Source organism: Misgurnus anguillicaudatus, chromosome 18 (genome assembly GCF_027580225.2).
Source record: "Misgurnus anguillicaudatus chromosome 18, ASM2758022v2, whole genome shotgun sequence".
In the NCBI taxonomy this organism is placed as follows: Eukaryota; Metazoa; Chordata; class Actinopteri; order Cypriniformes; family Cobitidae; genus Misgurnus; species Misgurnus anguillicaudatus.
Window position 1 is genome coordinate 11,636,395 of NC_073354.2, and position 22,480 is coordinate 11,658,874.

The 22,480-nt window shown below is 37.5% G+C and overlaps 4 protein-coding genes across 10 annotated transcripts in view; 2 read left to right on the plus strand and 2 right to left on the minus strand.

Annotated features, from left to right (window-relative positions):
• suco (SUN domain containing ossification factor) overlaps positions 1–8,571 on the minus strand; it is a 60,965-nt gene extending 52,394 nt beyond the window's left edge. For 4 of the 5 annotated variants that reach the window (XM_055185690.2, XM_055185689.2, XM_055185688.2 and 1 more), the window contains exon 1: positions 8,292–8,571. In XM_055185690.2, coding sequence (XP_055041665.2) covers positions 8,292–8,344 — 53 coding nt within the window. In that variant the 5' untranslated portion in view covers positions 8,345–8,571. The remainder of the gene's footprint in view (positions 1–8,291) is intronic. The other variant, XM_055185687.2, reaches the window with a different exon arrangement.
• An 806-nt stretch (positions 8,572–9,377) lies between these two features.
• On the plus strand, positions 9,378–13,863 carry tmed5 (transmembrane p24 trafficking protein 5). Its single transcript, XM_055186841.2, has 4 exons — positions 9,378–9,761; positions 10,140–10,237; positions 10,335–10,515; positions 13,163–13,863. Exons 1-4 carry the CDS (start codon positions 9,594–9,596, stop codon positions 13,379–13,381), a joined length of 666 nt encoding a protein of 221 aa, XP_055042816.1. The 5' UTR covers positions 9,378–9,593; the 3' UTR covers positions 13,382–13,863.
• A 1,935-nt stretch (positions 13,864–15,798) lies between these two features.
• Positions 15,799–18,911, plus strand: pigc (phosphatidylinositol glycan anchor biosynthesis, class C). Its single transcript, XM_055185888.2, has 2 exons — positions 15,799–15,950; positions 16,398–18,911. The coding sequence occupies exon 2, from the start codon at positions 16,401–16,403 to the stop codon at positions 17,280–17,282; it is 882 nt and encodes a 293-aa protein (XP_055041863.2). The 5' UTR covers positions 15,799–15,950; positions 16,398–16,400; the 3' UTR covers positions 17,283–18,911.
• Positions 18,912–20,437: 1,526 nt separating this feature from the next.
• dnm3a (dynamin 3a) overlaps positions 20,438–22,480 on the minus strand; it is a 63,607-nt gene continuing 61,564 nt past the window's right edge. For all 3 annotated transcript variants that reach the window (XM_055185867.2, XM_073855859.1, XM_073855860.1), the window contains one exon: positions 20,438–20,883. In XM_055185867.2, coding sequence (XP_055041842.2) covers positions 20,844–20,883 — 40 coding nt within the window. In that variant the 3' untranslated portion in view covers positions 20,438–20,843. The remainder of the gene's footprint in view (positions 20,884–22,480) is intronic.

Consider the following 22,480-nt stretch of genomic DNA (forward strand, 5'->3'; position numbering starts at 1 on the left):
TCCGGTTTCTATGGCGATGGTTCTTGTTACGACCACGCGCAGCATTTTTCTTTCTCACATTTTTTTTAATAATCTTATTATTAATAAACCATATCTTTTCTAAAACCATATCCATATTAAGTTTAGACAGAGATTGTAGCAAAAAGCAATGCTAATGTCAAGCCAATTGCACTGAACGAGCAAAGCAATGTAAAGTCTGTCACCGGGACAGCAAGTAGACTTTTAAATTTGAAATAATGAGTGGATTAAGCTTTTTAAATCGGCAAGAGAGAAATAGAAAGATTGAGCAGAAGTAAAAGTGCCTATCTAATAGAAATTATTACCATTATAACATCAGTCATAACATCAGTCACATTTATAATCTATAGACCTGCACTGTCTATTAATATACTATACATAGTATTGTATTATATTGAGTTTGATAAAAGGGGTCTAATTGCTTCATATATCAGTGCAAAAACAGTAAGTGTTTTCGTGGTGCTTTGACAAACAGTGTCAGCTTTGTTAATGGCAAAGAAAGTTTGGGGTGGTTAGATTGATGAAATATAATGTGAAATTAATATTAATTTTCAATAAATCAAAGTATTGTGTTGTGTCACACATTATTAGTTCTTCGTCACATGTATAGTAGACCATTATTTGTCAGTGGGTAATGATTGCCCTTTTTTACCGGCTACCACCACCAAGTAAATTTCAGATCTTTGGGAAACACTGCAACGTTTAAGAAAACAAGAAGGCATGTGCAAAAGATGGCAAGTAAAATAAAAAGCATATCTGTATGCAATACAGTTTCATTATTGTTCATTATTATCCAGAGCGCCTTTATATAACTTGAAAAAAATATGTGCGACCAAATCATATTTTGCGCCAGTAACTGAAAAAGTTGGTAGCGCAAGTGCCACCAGTGGAAAAGGTTAGTGTAGTTCCCTGCAGTCACAACAATGTTTTTAGCATTGTAACAACATTTAATGTTGGGTCGTACATCTCGACTGTAATGTCACAGTTGGTGTTATGTTTATATTGGCCTGTTTTCCAGTGGTCTTTGCATGCACAAGGTTTACATAAGGAGGAGGATCAACAGCGTTTGAGATGTGTTCACGAAGTCATTACCATGTACAGAGCTCCTATTTATCTAAGCCTAGGTAAATACAGTTTTACATTCTATGGCACCTTTAAATAAAGCTAACGCTGCTGAAGTGATGTAGTTTTAACGCTGCGTTCAATTATGAAACAGCAACACCTTTGAGAAGAAAGATAAGAGAGCTTCCCTGTTAGTCTAAGCCTAATAAAAACTGAAATGTGATAAACACACTAAAAAGTAGGGCTGTGCAAAAAAAAAAGGAAAAAAAAAACTGCGATTCTAATGCACGTTTCATCAGTAAAGCCGGTTCCTTGATTGGTATTAAATCGTCATCAGTTGCTTTCTGATGGAGCGGCATTTATTACACAGACCCATAGTTCACAGAAAAGCTAGCCAAAATCGCATTATCAGAGTGAATTTTTCTCGATTATAAACACAATTTCTCTGCGAACTACGGCTCTGTGTAGTAAATGCCGCTCCATCTGAAAGCAGCTGATGGCTAAATGTATTGAATTGAAGTAGATAGATCCCCATAAAGACGCAGTCTGCATGTCTGTCTGTAAAGGGCGATTTATAGTCGTGCGTAGGTTCTACACCGTAGCTACGGCGTAGGCTATCCGTAGCCTGTGCGTAGCCTGACGTGCACATCACAAAAAATTTAACAGCGCGTCAGATCTACGCGGACCGCAAGCGCTGTGATTGGTCCACCAGAACCCCTCCCGTCAGGTAAAAAAACTGCGTCATAGGTATTTCCATTTGTGACGGTGAAAACAAAGATGAGCCAAGTTGAGGAGTGATTTAACTCAAACTGCATCAAGTCACTGTTTATTTACTTCCATCATTGCTGGTCTTCTCAAATTATACACAACAAGTTGCTGTTTCTTCTTCGTTTGTGGGTTAACTTGCTAAGCTTCTTCTTTCACGTTTGTGCTGCTACTGTGGTTACACACCTGGATACTGCCTACCAGCGGTCGCGCGTGTGTTTGCACGTCGACGCGGACGACGACGCAAAAGTATAAATGAAAACCGAGGCAGAACCTACGCCGTCGCTGCTACGCCGTAGGACCTACGCACGACTATAACGAGCCCTTAAGTCCCCACCAAAATGTATAAATCCCCCTATAAGAGAATTCCCCTTCTTTTCAGAAATAAATTTCAGGTCCTGCAAATGTAAACATTCGCTCTGATTATGGAGCTACAATTTCAGATCAATGGCAAATGAACAGTCTGCATTAGATGCAGACCTACAGATTAGCTTAAACAGGAACCTATTCTGATCTAATGCACAAGGGAAATTCCTCTGAATACTGCAAACACCAGATATTGTCATTGTCCTGTGAGACTTCACTTTTTAAAATTAAATTCTTAAGAAAACCAAACGTGTCCCTTCAAGGAAAATACCAGATAAAACTTGACAAAGATTCTCATTAAACTATACAAGCAGGATATTCTTGATATAAAGCAATCTAGCCTTAAGATCACGGTCTTTAAGGGCCACCCCCTTTCTTATGGTAAAGAATAAAAAAACACCATTTCTGACTAAGAACAAATCCCCATAAACCACCTAACCCTCATGTTATCAGCCGGAGGCATGTTCAGGGTTACCCTTGCTCCACTTATACAATCATCCACATGCTAAAAACAGGTTTGTGTGATAACTAGGAGTCACACATGACCAATGTAACAGCCCTCGTGGGATGGGCTTGCGTAAGAGGGCTGCACAAATAGCCTTTAAATTTGCCTACAGGCACAAATGCACATGCATATCGGCACACCACTGAAAGCATGACTGCTCAGTTGTCCCTCCATGAGGATGCTCTACTTTAGTTGTGTATAGATCACAATGAATCTACAGAGACGGGCATCCCATTAAAGACCAGCAAACAAAGCACATAGGCTTGAAGACCGACTGTCTTCCTATTTCAATCCCTCTTATCCAATCCTCTATTATATAATGCAATCTCTTACTACGCAGGGCTCATGCTAAAAACATTAGCCCTCTAAATCATTTTCAGTCTCATTCAGCTATACTGTACGTGCCACACTGATCCTGCTGTAACTGTGAGGAAATATCTGGAAGTATGATTTACCCAAATTAAAAATTAAAAGGCTGATATATAATAATCAAAACAAGACCCTCATAGAAGGTAAATCTGTGTAATCTGTAAATATAAATTCATCCCTTAAAAACACTGTGTGAGGTGAAATGTCAGTGCCTGCATTCAGGGTAAAAGTCTTCACATAACAAACCAGACCTTCCTATAGAGGAGGGGGGAGAACACAATGTTCTAAATCTTTACCATGAAATGTCACGTTGTGCACATGCAACATTCACAAGAGATCAACATGAGAACCTAGGCTAAAATCACAAAATGCAAGTAACTGTTGTTCAGTTTTTGTTGAGTAACATTAGCAGCATGCATACATGAGCATACACAATACTAGTCTGTATACTCAGTCGTAAAGGGAACATATAGGACCCATCCCCCAGACCCATGCTAGGCTGGAAACTCAAACACTTACAAACGGGCGATTTCAACCAAGTGGCTGCTTTCAACCAGATGCATTGCATAACACAGCTACAATGCCCACATTCACCAACAAAACAAACTTGTAAGCACCAAAGCTAGAGCGCTCCGTAAACAATGTCCGAATGTGTGTCAACTGTGATTATGTTTTTCACGCATGTTTCTGTTCTTACCATGCAAGATTGATCATTGCATGTTTTGCTTTAAACAGTCCATCTGTGTAATCTTTTAAACTTGATCGACCTCTAAAATGACTCAGATGAGTCACAAATTACTTTAAATTATACCGTCCCTCCAACGTGTGTAGCTACATTAGTATGTACCGATAACTGAAAACGATCCAATTAATACCCGACAGATACATTAATCTTAATAAAAAACGTAAAATGCATGCAGGGTTGCCAGTTTCTCAGTAAAACCCACTCCAATGCTACTTAAAACTCTGATAATAAAGTATAATACAGCTGATCAGACTTGACTTAACTGCACAGATACAAAAAAATATTTATGTAGAATTTATGACGATTTGTGAGTTTGTGATGCGATTTCTTATGCAACTGCCCATATCTCTTTTCATACGGTTTAAAAGTGTCAACATTTCACACCAGTGTTTGTCAAAAACACAGAAGTTACATTGAAGTTTCTTACATAATGAATTTTTTCAGCTGCACGACGACAAACCACCATAAAAAGCACAATACTGCTTTGTAGAGTCTCAAGGCCAAAGGCGAAGATGAACCCAATAACCAAGATTTGGTGTTTCCAAGGCAACCCAAGAGTCCACCCCTTAACTGAAGGTGGGTGATGGGCAGTTCAAAATGGGACATGCATATAGCGGGTCAAACTGTTCACAGCCTTCACTTGCTGAGCCACCATTACAGTTTTTCGAGAAAGGTGAGAGATGTTTGTATCTCACAAAGAATTTAACAAGGCCTCTGCATGAGCTCGAGCCTGTTAGTTGTAGTGCTGGAGGTGTGGAGAAAGATGTCACAGTGGTATGCTACATTCATAGCCATTGTAATAATAAGGAAAAGGAGGTAAGGAATCAAGAAGAAAGAAAAATAAATAAGTAGAAATGAAATATTTTTGGTAGGCTTGCCGTGGGTCTGACCATGTGCCAAAGCAGCCAAATGTCCTGGCCATAACTGTAGGTTGCGTCTGTCTCTCACCATTTTAACTTTTCTCACTTCTTTCCTACTCTCACTAGAGCCTTTCATTCTTGAACTGCCCTAGCTGAACATTGTAAACAATTACTTGACTGCGTCCCTGCAAAAAGATTAGATACGAACAGGAATGGGACACACTTGAGTAATCTCAAAATTCTCCCAACTGATGTTACATTGTAGGTCAAGATCCAGCACTACATTTAAAAAGTTGTGTCAATTTTATCCAACTTGCCACGTCTTTTCAAAAACAAGGATTGAAAATTTTTCCCTGCATTTTAGCTTTAGAGTGTTAAGAACTGTTTATACAAAAACATTTGTGAGGAAAGTGGGTGAACGTTTCAGAAAAATAAGCAAAGTAAAATGACAATGAATAAAATGAATTATTATTGGATCCAGTCCGCTAAACTATGAACAATAAAGTTTAAACCTTACTACTATTGAAACCAAGTACAGACTTCTAGTCATCATGATTAGCTGATACAAAGTATCGATTCCAATCCTTTAAGCTGTGATGTAAGCACTTTGGTAACAGTCACTGTTAACCCTTTTCAGATAAAGTTAAGTTACACCACTTCTGTTCTGTTCTCATATTGAATGACAGGCTGTGTCTGTGGGTGCACATTGGGTGTGCGCAGAAAGTTGCAACTGTAGTAACTTTAAAAAGCATACGAATAATAAAGTTTCAGCATGAAGACGCAATATCCGCAATAGAGATTAGTGCTGCACAATTAATCGCATCGCAATCGCAATGTCAGCCTGTGCAATTAGGTGACAGCAAAATGTTGCAATTATATTAAATAAATAAATGTGTGGACTTGTTAACACAAACTTTCTGATAACAGTTTGATGATTTTCCTTGCCGTTTAAAAGAGAAAGAAAAACGAACAAAAAAGGCAGTGCACGTGTGGCATGCACGTGTGTGGTGTGCGTCGTCACTTATACCAGAGCGAAGATGAGGTTGACAGTGATCTGGTAGCTAAAAAAAAACTATGTCTGTTGTATGGCGGTATTTTGGATTTAGGATTGCTGACACTGAGCAGTTGCTACATCACGTGGCAATACGAAAACATTTCTGGTTTTACAAATACACATTTTAGCTAAACTGTGTGTGGATTTTCCTTAAAACCCATCAAGCTGACTCATGATAACATTTAGTATAATCGCAATCGCACATCGCAATATTAGCAGCAATAACCGCAATGGGAAAAATTACCCAAATCGTGCAGCCCTAATAGAGATGTATACTTGGTATACGCTGTTTTATGGGGATGTGAAGGCTTTTCACGCTGCATGTTTAGAGCGCGTAGCCAAAGAATATACACATGTACTAGGGTTGTGCCGATAGACGATAGTATCGTGATATCGCTGTAAGAAAGAGACAGAAAGCCAAATTTGCAGATCGCACATGAGCAACTGGTTGTAAAATGCTAATAATATGTAAAATGGTCTCAAAATGTGCCTCTATTCAGGAGTCTTAAAAACATAAATAAAAAGATTATTTGTGAGATTGGCCAAATTTAGCGAACACCGATCAAGCTTTCAATTCTATGTTCATCTGATACTAATCTGCGGGCCGATCAATTGAAGAATTCCTAATTATTATAAAAGCAAACTGCACAAACAAGTCTACAATATAATACTACAGCATATCTAGATAAACATGTCAGAGAAAAATCTAATTCCCAGTATTTGCACAATAACTTGAGTAGAATGACAGGAGAATGACACTTTTTTACCGTGGTCGATTCAAAATCGATTCTCAAGAGCAGAATCGATTTTTTTTTTCATATTTATTTGCGCAAATATTGAATGTAAGATTAACGTAAATCAAATGACTAGTCTTCTTCACTAGATGTCACCCTCTTTTTTGCCTTTTGCGATGTTACCAAGGAGCGAGAGGCGAGCCTGTCATTCATTCATTCAGTGATTAAAATGGCGGCTTTCAGGTGCTTCATCGACGTTGATGCCACCTTCACATAAAAAGTCAGAGGTATGGAAGCATTTTAGATTTCGCAAGCAAGACGACGACGATAGTGTTGTGGCTTTTAATTTCTTTTTATTAATTACCCACTTGTAAACTGCTGTTCACTGTTTTTTATTAATATAGTAATAAAATAAAAAATTGAATCGAGAATCCAATCGATTTGATAGCTTGTGAATCAAAATCAATCTGGAACATCTGAATCGATACCCAGCCCTAGTAATAAACAATGCGATTTTTTCATGGTCACAAACTGTCTTACTCTTCTAAATTTCACTAAAAATTAGACTTTTCCATATTTTAATTTTACTAAACTGGATAATTTCGTAAAGCCTTAACTAATTTAAAATGATATAACTTGCGTCACATCAGAATCTCTTGTAGCCTGGAGCGTTTTACCAGCAGTCGGCGCATGTTTTCAATCGTTTCAAAGCATTGTGCTTTTAAAAAACACCAGCAGTTTGATGTTCTTGTACTCACTGTTTTACATTGCATTTTTGGAGTGCATTTTTTACTCTCAGTTATGTCAACAGGTTAAATGAAAAAAATGTCTTAAGTTGTAGATTTATATCAATTTTGAAATGTACACACATCCAAACCACATTTCAACTACAAAGACTTCAAAAATACTTTCACCCAATACTTCACTCTTACCATGGGATCAAAAATGAGACAAGTTTACACATTTCTAGATTATAGACTGCCAAGCAAAAATGCAGTTATATAAACTAGTACAAAGTTGTTATGAAAATGACAGCGAGTTCCCAAACCAGCCTGATATTAAACTCATTGACCTAATAGGATGGCTGGCACATGGTTAAATTGATTTTAAATACTGCAACATGAGTTGGCATCCTGTTTGCTTAGTCAACATATGACAATCCCCAATCTGCCACCTGTCCACTGTAGACGTAACATCAGTCTGGCAGAAATACTAAAGACAATGTGCCACATATTAAAGCAAAAATGTATATCAGCACATATAGGCTATGAAAGTAGATTGATATGCTGGCCACAAATGTAAACTTTATAAGCTGCTGCCATTGGTTAATTAACCAGCCAGCTGTTCAACAAAGATTAGTAAGTGTTAGTAAGTAATAAACAAATAAACAATTAACACAGCTTAACATTAGTTGTTACACAGTTGTGGTAAGTCTACCTTACTAATGAAATAAATGATGGGCGTGTTTACATGCACTGTCTGGATCCTATACATCCACAAATACATACATATTGGACAGCTGATGGTCCAGTGCTTTCATCAGGGTGACAACCCATATTTGTGAAGTTTACTCATCTTTAAATTGAAATACTATATAAATGAGTATCTGACTAAATTTTGTCATTGTCAACATAGCTCTCAAAAACATCCCACATTCGAAGCTACTGAACTAACGTTAGCATCTAGCATGATGCTATCACGAGAGACAGAATGATTACGGTTCTTGTTGTCAATATAATAACGTTTATATTACTTAGCTTAATAGGTAGATATATTACAATATCATTTTAATAAATGTAACGGTTAGACTTACCAGCACAGGAGAGCTAAAACGGCGCACAGCAACAACACGCGCAGCTTCTTCATTATCTTCCAGCGGGGACCAACATCCTCGCTTTTTATATTGTCCCCTCTAATAATGACCAAGACAACCTAATAATGCTAATTGTTAACAACTGTATAAATGCAAAGGGGGTGTGTTTGAAGGTACAGAACGAACACTTGGGCAGTTTTTTGTGTTAAACCCCCCGCTGACGATCATTAACTGGCTCTTCCCGTCGTATACTGCTGTTGCTCTAGCTGCCCAAGTTCGCTTACCGCTCCTGCTGCCCCACCGTCAGCCAATAGAAATGAAGTATTAAGTCCGACTCCGCCCCCGTTTTGAGGTCTTGATGAGTTGGAAGTTTTGTCATCAGACGCGTCATTTTATTGATAAGAGGCATGAAATGAAAATGTGACAGATCATTTATATGGCAGAGTAACAATCTATTACGTTAACATATTTAGTTAATATAAAATTATATATATATATATATATATATATATATATATATATATATATATATTATTTTTTTTGCGGTATGGGCTATTGTGAAAGATCTCAATATAAAAAATATTTCACAAATGTGATGAGGGGGATAAAGTCAATTCCTCGTTTTTTATAAACACTTTAAATACGTATTACTGTTTAGCATCATTTAGAATCTGTATTAATTTTAGTTTAGGTGTTTTAAGGTAGCCATGATAACGTAAACACCCAATTATAAAAGCATTATAGGTGAAAATATTGATAAACAATTCTGCATTTATCTTGTAATAACATAAAAAATGTTTCAAAAATTTGTTGCTATCACTTTTCTTGGTATCAAATAATAATATTAAACATTTGTTTGTGTATGATGCAGTAACTAATTATCACCATATGCTGGATAAATGCACTTGACGTTGACCTAAAGTGACGTTCTGGAAAGTTGTATTGAGCGCTAAACTATACGGCGCTCATAAAACTACATATCCCACAATGCACCGTTTTAGTACGTCGCGTAACATGCCAGTTGATGTTTCGCGTGTATATAAATATTTAATTCATTTACGTTAAACAACCCTATTCCAGTGTTTACGGAATAATAACTTATCTCCAAACAAAGAGGAGATACATGTTCTGTTAGGTTTAGTACCGATTAATAACATCTATGTTTATGTGGCGGGGTCCTCAAGTTACAACATTTCTCAACTCGTTCGGTGAGCTGTCCCAAACAGCTGCTGCTGAAGTTTACAGAAGCGAAGTTATCATCAGTTTCTGAAGTTTTTTAGGTGTAGTTAGAGGCGGAAAGGCATGGATGTGTTCAGGGTGTTTGTGGCTGTTTTATCACTGTGTGTGTCTGTGGTCAGCGCTTTTTCTCAGTCTCTGGACAGCGACTTTACATTCACTCTCCCTGCCGGTCGTAAAGAGTGTTTCTTCCAGAGTATGAAGAAAGACGGATCAATGGAAATCGAGTATCAGGTACATCTGAATATTTGACAGTTTATAAAACTCTGCTTTTTACAATGATTTACATAAAGTCTAAGATAGTTTTAGACCTTTCACAAAAACTCACATTGCAAGAAATCACGTGCATTAATTCATAAAGTTAGATGTATAGCTTCAGTGAGTCGTTTGATGTGAAAGGTCCTAATGTAGGACATCAGTCATCTTAAGATGCTGGTTGCAAAACTATCTGATGCATTGGGAATATTACACTGTGACACAATGATGCTAAAGGTCATTGCTCAAAACAAATGTACCAAAAGTACTGTAATTCGTCATGTTTGTGTATTAATGCTGTTTCTTGATTCATTATGAAAAGGTAATCCATGTGTCTTTGTGTTTGTTTTGGTGTAGGTTTTGGATGGAGCGGGTTTAGATGTAGACTTCTACCTGTATGCACCTAATGGTGACATTTTGGCCACTGACGACAGAAAGTCTGATGGGGTTCACACGTAAGCAGATGCTGTAATAATCATATACAGACTCATAGCATCACCTTCCTGTATTAATTGTTTCTGTGCTTTTTCTATGTGATTTGTTCACCTTTAGAGTGGAAGCAGAAGATGGAGACTACATGTTCTGTTTTGATAACACATTCAGTTCTGTTTCTGAGAAAATTATCTTCTTTGAGCTGATTTTGGACAATATGGATAACGGAGAGGAACCTGAGGACTGGAAGGCATATGTACAGGGAGCAGACCTTCTGGACATGAAGCTTGAAGATATCATGGTAAGAATCGTATGTGTTTGTGGGGGCTACACGCCCATTCAGTTTCCATTGCATTCACTTTAAGTTTCACATCACCAATCTGAATACTTTATACGACAAACAAGTTTTGGAGGCAGTGTGTATACGTGATTGGCACAATGCAAGGTTGTACTTATTTTTTTAACGTGCAAAAATTTCATTTTGCAATGTGCAAATTCCATTAGACTGACTGGACTCAGTCAGAAGCTGCATTTCCATTAGCCTATAAATTGCGCAAATTGGCTTTGCGAATTGAAAATACAGCCAATAGAAACACGCAAATTTAGCAAAAACTCCCATATATCGCAAAAACTCCCATATATCGCAAAAAACTTTTTACACTCGCATAAGGTGGTTTTCAGGCATTTCGGAAAATACTCTTATGTCTCCTTCGGTAAAAAATAATGCCTACACTGTAAAACAATTCAGTAAAAATTGCAGCTGGGTTGCCGGTAACTTACCGTAGATTTAAATTTATGATTTTTACTGGCAACATTTTGTTCAAAGTTAAATGAACATTAAACATTTACAAGTCTTTGTCTTTACAGAATAAAACTAAAATAACAGCATCAAGCAAAGCATTCTGGGAAAGAAAATCTGAAGCAAAAAACAGAAAAAGGTTGTTGATGATTTCTGGTTCCCAGAATGCTTTGCATTAGGCTGTTATTGTATAGTTTTATTCTGTAAAGATAAAGACTTGTTAATATTGAAAATGTATTTAACTTTGAACAAACTCTTGCCAGTAAATAACATCAAATTAAATCTACGGTAAATTACCGGCAACCCAGCTGCAATAACATTGTAATTTCTACAGAATTTTTTTACAGTGTAGTGCGGTGTATGTGATATTAGTAAACCTACCAACATAAGTTGACGTGCTGTTTGGAATAAAGTGTACACTTTATGAAAATAACCTAGAGGAAATTCTACATTTCAGTTGCATATCATCGATTAATGGAAACACCGTCATTTCGCAATAATTTTTAGTCAACATTTAAAAAATAACACTAAAGTTTCACGCAAATCTGCAATGGAAACGCAGCTAGTGTCTGATGTGTGAGGGTTTTGATATGTTTAAGACTATGGGCTCTATCTTACACCCGGCGCAATACAGCACAAAGTGGGACGCAAGTGTATTTTGCTAGTTTCGACCTGGCGCAATTATAATTTTTACGTTTAGCGCCACGTTGTTTAAATAGCAAATGCATTTACGCCCATGTTTGCGCCCATGGGCGTTCTGATCTAAAAACGAGGTGTTTTCAGGCGCATTGCTGGTGCGTTGCTATTTTGAGGCAACTAAAATAGACTACGCCATTGACCAACTAAAACCTGCTCTAAAGTCAATGGCGCAATATGTTTTTTGTTATTTAAAGAGCGCGTTAGAAATATGAGCTATATAAACGAGACGAAAACGCAGGTTTGCTTATCACATATGAATGCTCAGCAGCATAAAAATGCTTTTCAAATATAAAAAGATTAAAGGATTGAATGTAAAATATTCTTATTGAGTCTCTTGGACATAAATGAGGACTAATTATGAGACGTTAGAAGGCGTAAAGAGCTGCTTCACCTGCAGCCTGGAAAGTAAATAAATGCTTTGCTTTTTTTTAATGCTACCTCACATATTTATTGTATATAATACCTCTGTACCTGTGGATATGGTGAGATGAGAAACATTTTAAGTAATGCTTAAAAAAACTCTTTGCTTAAAAAAACGCTGTCCAAGTGCTGAAACGTGCGGAGAGCCGTTTGTAAATTCTTTATCTCCTGTTTGTTACAAATGAAGTATTTTTAGAGTACAAACCTTTTCTCACATACTTGTAAATAATTTTTTTTATGAAATTGGATAGCCATACATTTAAAGCAATTAAAAGCCTGCTTTTTACTTCCATGACTAAAAGAAAACGGCTTTTAAAGGTTTTAATAAAAAATAACATTTCAATACAAGTGAAAAACAACACAATTATTTAACAATAATCTGAAACTGGGGATCTTCTTCCTCCGCTTAGTTTTTCAGTTTACAAAGTCCGTCATCTAAATAAAGATTAGACATAGCGCCAGCGCAACAGGCTTTTAAAGGGGATGAGAGCTGAGACTCTCATTGGTTTATTGCACGTTACGCCCAAAATACTCCCATTACCCATTAAAAAAATAGGACCTACCCCTTTCGACCATGCGCTCGACGCACAAACCATTTTTCCCGTCGTTAAATTAGCAAAAGTGCTTGTAAAGGAGTAGGGTCGGTAGCCAACATTAACGGTAACAAGTACTTTTTCATGAAAGATTATAAGCGGATTCAACATTGATGTCAGAAGCTATATAAGGAAACAACAGGAAGCTTTTAAATGAAACTCACAGCTGTAGAGGAAATCGTGTGTTCCTATTGGGTCAAAGTGTTTAAGTCCTGTTTGTTTACCTGTCAACCCTTTGTCCATTGAGACATTGTTTTCAGAGTTCATACAACATATCTATATATGTTCCTCTTTTGATAATTTCACCTTTTTATGTACCTCTGAGGCCATAATACTAAAGTTTTTGAAGGATTTCACTATTTTATTCTCTCTTTTCTCAGATACAAAAATCTTTGCCTTGACTTTAAGAACTGATGTAATGATTTTTCTCTTTGTAGGAATCCATCAACAGCGTAAAAGCCCGTTTGGTTAAGAGTCTTCAGATCCAGACGTTGCTGAGAGCCTTTGAAGCACGTGACCGCAACCTACAAGAAAGCAATTACGAAAGGGTTAACTTGTGGTCCTGTACCAACCTTGTTGTCATGGTGATCGTATCTTGTGTCCAGGTCTATTTGTTACGCAGTCTATTCGATGACAAGAGGAAAGTGCGCACATAGCCTGGCCTGCCGCTACTGACTGAAAAATCTCTGATTGTCCCTAATATTCTGCTCTATCCTCGGTTATCCCTCAACAAAGTGTCCTTGGACTGATGATAGATGGAGTCTCTCCTCTGCACACCTTCTCACTTTTATATCCGTCTTGTTGTGATAAAGACAATCATATTTTACTTGAGCCAGGCAGTCTTACTGATAAAATAAGACATTGAAGTTGATCTTTAAGCTGCTGCTGCTATGTGTGACAGAGATCTCACCAGATGTATGACTTCTTAGATGTTTTTAATGATAAATCAGATCACTAATAGTTTTCTGTTTTTGTATGACATCATGTTTTATAGATTGTAACCCTATACTGACTTGTTCACTGTATAAAGTGTAGTTACTGAATTTTTGGCACTGATAATACACTGATATGCAGCATATTTCAGGTTTTTTGTAACAAACAAGTTAACTATTTTGAAATTAAAATGACGTGAACAGTTTGTGAATAGCAATGTCTGATTTAAGCTACTATTTTGAATGCATTTTTCTACATTAACCACACCCTGAGTCCGTTTTGTCACAGATAAATATAAAGGGAGACACACCCTACCTGCACCTAACATGCTAGGTTCTTTTATTACTAGGGTTTATTTAACACCGCCCTTCTTAGAAGCTGTGATCAGCCCGTTACAGGGAAGAGATACTGGTCAGCAGAGTTTGGCTTGACCCAAGTTAAATGTGGAGTAAGCCACTAGTATAAATCACCAAAGGCTTTAGTAAGAATACATGACCTACTGTAGTAAGGACAGCAGCGGTTCAGTCCCTCATCCTTCAATGACAGAGGGGTCTTCTTACAGTGGGCAGCCTGCTAAACCAATGCTTGGCTTTCACTGGCTGGGGGCTGGATTTCTCTTTGGTTATTGCTAAATGTAGCGTTTAATGTATATAAAACGCATTCTGTGAAATGTAGGAATTTGATGTTAAGTGCGTGAATCGCTTCAGTGCAGGAACACGTTAGTTGGGAAGTTTAAAATTAGGGAAGATTCTCGTACTGTTGCTCAGTCACTGTATTTACAGTCAGGCTATTTCTTTTTGGTTACTATGATAGTCTGCGTCCACTGAGATTGCCTTTGGGGAGCTGCTCCTACAGTAAAGGACAGCTAAAACTAAATTAACGTCCACACCAACAGACGATAACGTAATGTTTATTCTAAAGTCGCGCGCTGCAGTTTCACAATTTAATTCCGCGAGCCCTTTAAACTGGAGTGGATTTTGATTGGCTGCAGTTTTATCGTTAATCGGATGGAAGTGAAATCGCAATTTTATTAAATTTAGTACGAATTTATAACTTTATTTTTATTCTAATTACCATTAATTGTGAGTTTAATAAAATTCTGCGTTTGTATACGTTTATCCGGTTTAAAAAAAACTGCTCCAGACAAATTGTTCTAGTGATTTTTTTTTTTAAATTGAATTAATTCTATTAAAAATGAATTGATTCTATTAAAAATGTTTTCAACCACTGACAGATTTCCAGTTTATCTCTACTTCATTATTTGTTTTGCAGTTTCACAGAATGCATTTGAATTTCTAATCTTACGTCGCCACCTACTGGCAGTAGATGGAAAAATCTGTTACACTGCAAGCTGATCATTTTTAGACATTGTAAAAAGTGAAGCAATAGAACAAAGCAAACAGATTAAACATGTCATTGTCTAAAATTTAAATGTTTTTTTTTTAAACAAAAGTTTTATTGATTCCTTCGCAGTGTCACTGATTTTGTGTATGAATGCTTCTGCGTCTTAAGTGTTTAGGCATGTTAAAAATTTCTCTGGACGTTTAATCTAAATTATGATGATAAAGTAATTCATTGTATAAACGAAGTTTAACCAAATTCAAGAGGAACGTCATGTAATGCAACCAACCAGCGCAAAGAGTTCTGTATCCCGTCCCGTGACAGTTTTTTTTACAGCGACTTCGGCCTCGTGCGGCGCCGGATGACGTCAAAGTTCCGCGAGAGCGATTTAAAAGCGAACTCCTTCATATGATTTCCCGAATCGCTCTCGCGGTACTTTGACGTCATCTGATTGTCGATTCTTGCGGTGTCGCATGGAATCGAATAAGCCTGTGGTCATGTCTCTCACTCATCTTTGGAGACAGTAGCAATGCCAACCGCCATTAAAAAGAAGACGGCATGTGCAGTTTATGAAATAGAGCGGACCTACCAGCTAAGAAAAGCTTTAAGAAATATGAAAATCAATGAGCTGACACTTTCAGCTCTCCGTGGAGAAGGTCCCAAACAAACAAGAATTTATCATGAGTTATTTATATATTTAAAGGAAACGGGATTATTTAATAAGATGTAAAACTCTCCTCTGTGTAACTTTTATGTGTGATATGAACGTCCTTTCCATAATGCGCGTCACACTCCTTTTCAGTAGGTGGCGGGAATGCACATTTAAGTTAGTTTGCAAACCACCATTAAATCCTAGAAGAAGAAGATGCGCCCCGTTACTTCCGGGTTATGGAGAAGGGGGTTGTGTGATGGCATGACAGCAGTGTAAAGAGAGAAAATCCAGTTTATTCGGTAAAAACGTATTTTTTTGTGTAGGTTTTTTGAATTGTTAACATTTGAATTGCATATTCGCGATAAATAAACTTGACAGTTATTGTGTTATTAGTAAGCTTGAATCGCTGATCTGCTCTTGGTGTATATGTAGCTGTCCATACAAAGCAGTTTATTTATTTAACCAGTCATCTGCTATATAATTATCCTGGTCGGTACTAATTTAACTATTCTAGTCGTCCTTTAAGATCTATCGATGTTAAACTTCTTCATTTATGGGGTGTCGCGTAGATCCATGCTAACAGTTTGTGTATGTAGCGTGAATTAAATGTATCATTGGGTTGATGCGTTATGCTTTTATCTACTGACAGTTGTTGTTTGCGTCCCATGATATCATGACGTGATACACAAGTCTTATTTTCTTGTGTGTATTTTTTTTTTTTTAATGTTTGATGTCCATTTTGACAGGTGATGGGGGCAGACAGTGATCCGGGAGCTCCGGCGGCCGTCCCATGGCGTAAAGTGTTGTACGAGCGACAGCCTTTCCCGGACAATTACGTGGACAGCCGTTTCCTGGAAGAGCTACGACGCAACATCCGGGTCCGTCAGTACCGTTACTGGGCTGTGGTTCGAGAGGCTGGACTGATCGCACAGCAGGTGTCATGCGTGGCAATCTTTCTCACATTATGGTCTTATATGGAACAGGGAGACCTTGTGCCATCCACAGTGTTGTGGGTCAGTCTGGCTTGTGCTCTGCTGGGCTACGGACTTTACGAGATGCTGGGAGGAGCCGAGGTTCGAGAGCGCACGCGCCTGGCAGACCTGCAGAGTGCCACTATCTTCCTGGCTTTTACTTTTGGGTTCTCCCCAGTTTTAAAGACACTGACCGAAGCGGTTAGTACAGATACTGTGTACGCCATGTCAGCCGGTATGCTCTTGGCACACTTGGTGTCCTTCCCCTATGCCCAACCCAGTCCGCCGGGCAGCCTTTCACTCAACGCGGCCCTTTTTGGGTCGGTGTGCCTGGCATCTCGGTTGCCCGGTGCCCTGCATACCTTTACGATGCTGAGTTGTGCTCTTCTTGTATTTGCGCTTTGGCCCTGCTTGCTTCATCGTTTAAGGGAGAAAGCGACGTGGAGCTTCCCGTGGGCAGCCGGGTTGGTGTGTTTGGGTGGAGTGGGGGGTCTGGGTAGTCTGTGGCTTGAGGGAGCAGTGCTTCTCTCTCTGGCTCTGATGATGCTAACTTTCCTGTCTCCACTGTTACTAGTCCACCTGCAGAGACAAAAGGACAATATCCATGGTCCTTGGGACGAAGCAGAGATCAGAGAAGACCTCTCCCACTTCCTGAACTGAAATAAAACCGGGCTACAGGATTTTAAAGCAGTTGTTACTATAAGGCTAAAAAGGTCTTTATTTTAAGACTTGTGTGCACTTTTTCAAACTCAGGGTCAGGGACAACTTATTACTGTGTGCCAGAGATCTCATATGGGATGGTTTGCAACCATTCAATTTGTGATTTTAAAAGGGACATTTCACAAGACTTTTTTTAAGATGTCAAATAAATCTTTGGTGTCTGCGGAGTCTGTATGTGAAGTTCTAGCTCAAAATATTATATAGATAATTTATTACAGCATGTTAAAATTGCCACTTTTTAGGTGTGCGCAAAAATGTGCCATTTTTGGGTATGTCCTTTAAATGCAAATGAGCTGATCTCTGCACTAAATGGCAGTGACATGGTTGGATAATGGAGATTAAGGGGCTGACATCACAAGGGGAGCCAAATTTCAATGACCTATTTTTTCACATGCTTGCAGAGAATGGTTTACTAAAACTGAGTTACTGGGTTGATCTTTTTCACATTTTCTAGGTTGATAGAAGCACTGGGGTCCCAATTATAGCACTTAAAAGTCAGATTTTCATGATATGTCCCCTTTAACACATCCGTGTCATGTATTACCCTGATACCAGAAGAAAAAAAGAAAATGAGAAATGCAAAGAAAATGCGAAAGAAAATGAGCAAATATCAGAAGCAACTGTTAGCCAAAATTGTAATTGCCAAAATTCTGTTCCATTAGGTTCTCAATACTGTATTATGTCATTCAGTCTGTGAAAACCCAGCTAAAGTTATTTTTTCATCCTACACAATGTAAAGAAAATTCTGTAAAAGAAAAATATGACCTTGATGTCTTTAATACTGACTGAGCAAGGTACTAAAAATACTAAACTATAATTTACATTTTTATGCATTTGGCTTTTATTCAAAATCACAAATTGAATAGTTGTAAACTGTCCCATCTGAGATCTCTGGCACACAGTACAAATATTTTATGTCAAATAAAATTAAAATCAAACTTTGATGCTTATAATCTCATAATAAGATTGAAACTTTACCTCGGATTTCACAGACAGGGTCACATAGGTGTGGTTTCCCGGACATGGATTAGACTAGTCCTAAATAAATAAATGTTAGAGCTGTCCAAACTGAAAACAGCTTGCACTAACAATCTTAAAATAATCTTAAAATACACATTTTGCCTTAAAATGCACACCCACATTTTTTTAGTAAGGCATGTTTGTTAAAACTAGATATATTTTCTAATTAAACTAAGGCCTAGTCCTGGCTTGAGCTAATCCCTGTCTGGGAAACCACCCCAACTGTATTTTTGTGATGATTTACAAAAAAATGCGTTTACACTTCAGTAATACCTAATTATCACATCATGTATTGGATTTGAAAAACAGTCTTTGTGTTTCTATTTTATAAAGGATGTTTTGGGGTAAGGTGCAGTATGATCCAGGCATGTTCACCTAAATGAACTATATGGACTTTAGGAAGCTATAAACTCTTTAACAGTATTTATATAAATGCGAGCACATTCCAGAATTGTCTGGGTTGAATTATGAAATGGTTCAAATGTTTGTTTGTAAAGAATACAGTTATTTACACTTAATGTGTTGAAATAAATATTGTTCTTAACAGTGCTGTTTCTAGATTTTTTTACTATTTCCTGGTGTAATTTTATAATAAGGGTCCATGAATCATGATTAATTAATACCTGAATTAAAGGGATAGTTCACCTTAAAACGAACATTCTGTCATCATTTACTCATCCTCATGTTGTTCTAAACCTGTATGAATTTCTTTTTTCTGATGAACACAAAAAATATATTTTGAGAAATTATGGTAAACACATAGCAGATAGTGACCATTGACTTCCATAGTACACTAAAACATTTCTGTAGAAATTACAGTATTACTGGCAACTAGCTGCCAGTAACTTACTGTAGATTTTACATTTCTGTTATTTACTGGCAAGTGTTTGTTTTTCAGTCTTTACCTTCTACAGTAAGGTACTGGCAACCAGCTGCATAATTACAGCTTATTTTTTACAGTGTAGTTATAATTTGATGGAATTTAATAGGTACTGTCAACTGTGTGCTTACCATTATTTATCAAAATATTTTCTTCATCGTTTATCACAATACTTCCAAAATATTTTATTCCTACTATGGAAGTCAATGGTCACTATATGCTGTGTGTTTACCATCATTTCTCAAAATATCTTCTTTTGTGTTCATCAGAAAAAATAAATTCATACAGGTTTAGAACAACATGAGGATGAGGAAATGATGACAGAATCTTCATTTTAAAGTGAACTATCCCTTTAATTCCTAATTAAATGTGAACTAATGCAGAGTTAAGGCATGTACTAATCATAAACTAATGAAGAGTAATCAACTACAACATGACTCAACACATGAATTCATTGTTAATTAATACATTAACTAACAATGAAAATACATGTCATGTTGTACTTGATGACTCTTTATTAGTTTAAAATTAGTACACGCCTGAACTCCGCATTAGTTTATGTTTAAGTAAAAAATACATTTATGTCTTAGTTCATTATGATTCATGGACCCTTATTATAAAGTGTAACCAGATTTTGTGTATAATGTTACATTACAGGTAATAACAATTCTTGCAGAAACACATTTGCCCACAAGATGTCAGTCATATACAGTATTGGTTCAAGCATTATAAGCGTTGTTACAACATTACATGCCCCTGTATTGGCTTTTCTTTAGTCTCATAACTGAATTTTAAGATAACAGTTGTATATATTTATATATACAGCACTTAACCCCTATGTTAGGGTGTTACCTCAAAAAGGTATAGCGAATTGCCCTAATGTGGGACATTTTATACATTTCAGAATTCTGTGACATTGCAATGTGTAGCCAAAACATTAAATCCACACCCAACCCCAGGATTTAGATTACATGAGACTACAACTTTGCTAAACCATAGTTTCAATGGCATTCATGTATGGGTATCCCACTTTAGGCAGTGTCCCACTTTAGGGCAACACAACCCTATCATTCACACTGCACGATATACACGGCTGTGCATGTTTAACAAAACTGTCTTAAAAGTTTGTTCAAATTTGTAACTCCTGAAAGAAAGAAATTGTTTTTTTCCCTCAAGGACACAAAGTATTTAAAAAAAAAATTATTTTTATTTGAGCCTATAAACTCACTCAATGCACGGATATTGTAAAACAACACATACAATGTTGACCCCAACTAAAATGAACATGTATGTACAAAAGAGAAACAAACTTTTCAGCATGAAAGCATAATGTTCAGTTTTGCTCCCTAAAAGCAGAATTATTGGGCAAAAAGATTATTTGGCTCGCTGGAGATCTGCTTTGCTAAACCACAATCTGTCTAAAATCAAAGATCCAGAACTGATTCAAGGTCTGCATTTACGAAAATGTTTTTCCACTCTAAAACAAATAAACTGAGTGGGGAGTATCGGGTTTTCTTAAAGGCAGTTTAATGAAAATTCAAGCAGATTGTGTAATTGGTACTTTTTCCCTTGCAGGTGGGTTTGATGATGGCACAGGGGTCTCAGTGTGTCTCTTGTGTGGGTACCGCCGGTGGTTGTCTCCTGAAACACATTAGACATAAGCCGAGCGTTTAGAAGAAACTCTGAGAGGTCAGCGGTCAGAACTCTGCCGATTCAGCTAATGGAAATAACAACAATCTCTGTTTCAGATGGCTGCATGTGTTTACAATTGCCCGTGTGTATGTTTTGTTTGTAAAAAATAAAAGTTAAAATGAAAGATCAAATCTACAGAACAGAAAGATTTTTCTTTAGACAAGGCGCATATGAATACCAATCCCTGCAGATTATTTGAGACATGAAAAGGACATGAATTCCAAAGGCAAACCTTTATAGATGTATAGCTTAAAGGTAGAGTATTGCATTAGGAGTGCATAAGGTCATGGGTTTGAACCCAGGAAACGCACCCCTACTGATTAAAAAAAATGTATACCTTGCAATGCACTGTAAGCTGCTTCATATAAAAGCGTCAGCCAAATGTATAAAAAATGTATAATTATAGTCTGTTGCTTTTTTTAGAGGTGCACATATTTTGAAAATGTTTAATTATAGTGATTTCCCTAAAAGTGAAATGTATCATTACATAAAATGTAATTATTACACAGCAATATTTTATGCAGCACAAAATCATGCTGTTTATAAGGGTAAATGTTAAAATATGTACCCCAGCTGTCACTGGGCCGGTACCCTATAAAAAGTGCAGCTTTGCACCTAAGGAGTTTATATTAGTATGTCAGAGGTACATATTGGTACCAAGGAGAGCTTATTAGCACCTCAAAGATAAATATATGCATCTCAAAGGTACCTAAATGGTACATGTTATAAGACGTTTTAAAGGAACACGCCCAGATTTGGGGATCCTAGCCCACTCACCGCATCCCCCAGAGCTAGACAAGTCCACACATACCCCCCCCATCTCCGTGCGCGCTGCAACTCGGTCCGACGCAGCCCCCGCTAGCTTAGCTTAGCACAAAGACTGCAAGTGAATGGCTCCAGCTAGCAAACTGCTCCCAATAAGTGACAAAGTAACGCCAACATTTTCCTGTTTGTGTGTTGTGATTTGTATAGTCACACCGTGTACAAATACAAGGTGATATGAGACACAGCCATCTTTTAACAGTATACATACAGGGAACTATATTCTCAGAAGGCGAAGCACTGCTACTTGGGCGGAGTGATTTGCACAACTCTGACCGAACTCTCTGCTCCTCACCAGGAGGCTTCTCGGGTGCTGCGAGCAAGTCACTCCGCCCATGTAGCAGTGCTTCGTCTTCTGAGAATATAGTTCCCAGTATGTATACTGTTAAAGGATGTCTGTGTCTCATGTCACCTTGTTGTTTGTGCACGGTGTGACTGTGCAGGTCGCAACACATGAATGGGAAAATGTTCGCGTTGTTTTGTCGCTTACTGGGAGCAGTGTGCTGGCTGGGGCCGTTCACTTTCAGTCTTTGTGCTAAGCTAAGCTACCGGGGGCTGCGTCAGACAAAGTTACAGTAAGCACGGAGATGAGAAAGGTATGTATGGACTTATCTAACTCTAGGGGAATACAGTGAATAAGCTAAGGTCTCAAAATATGGGCGTGTTCCTTTAAAGGGAACCTCCCTAATGACAACTGGGGTACATATTTTGACTATTTTTTACT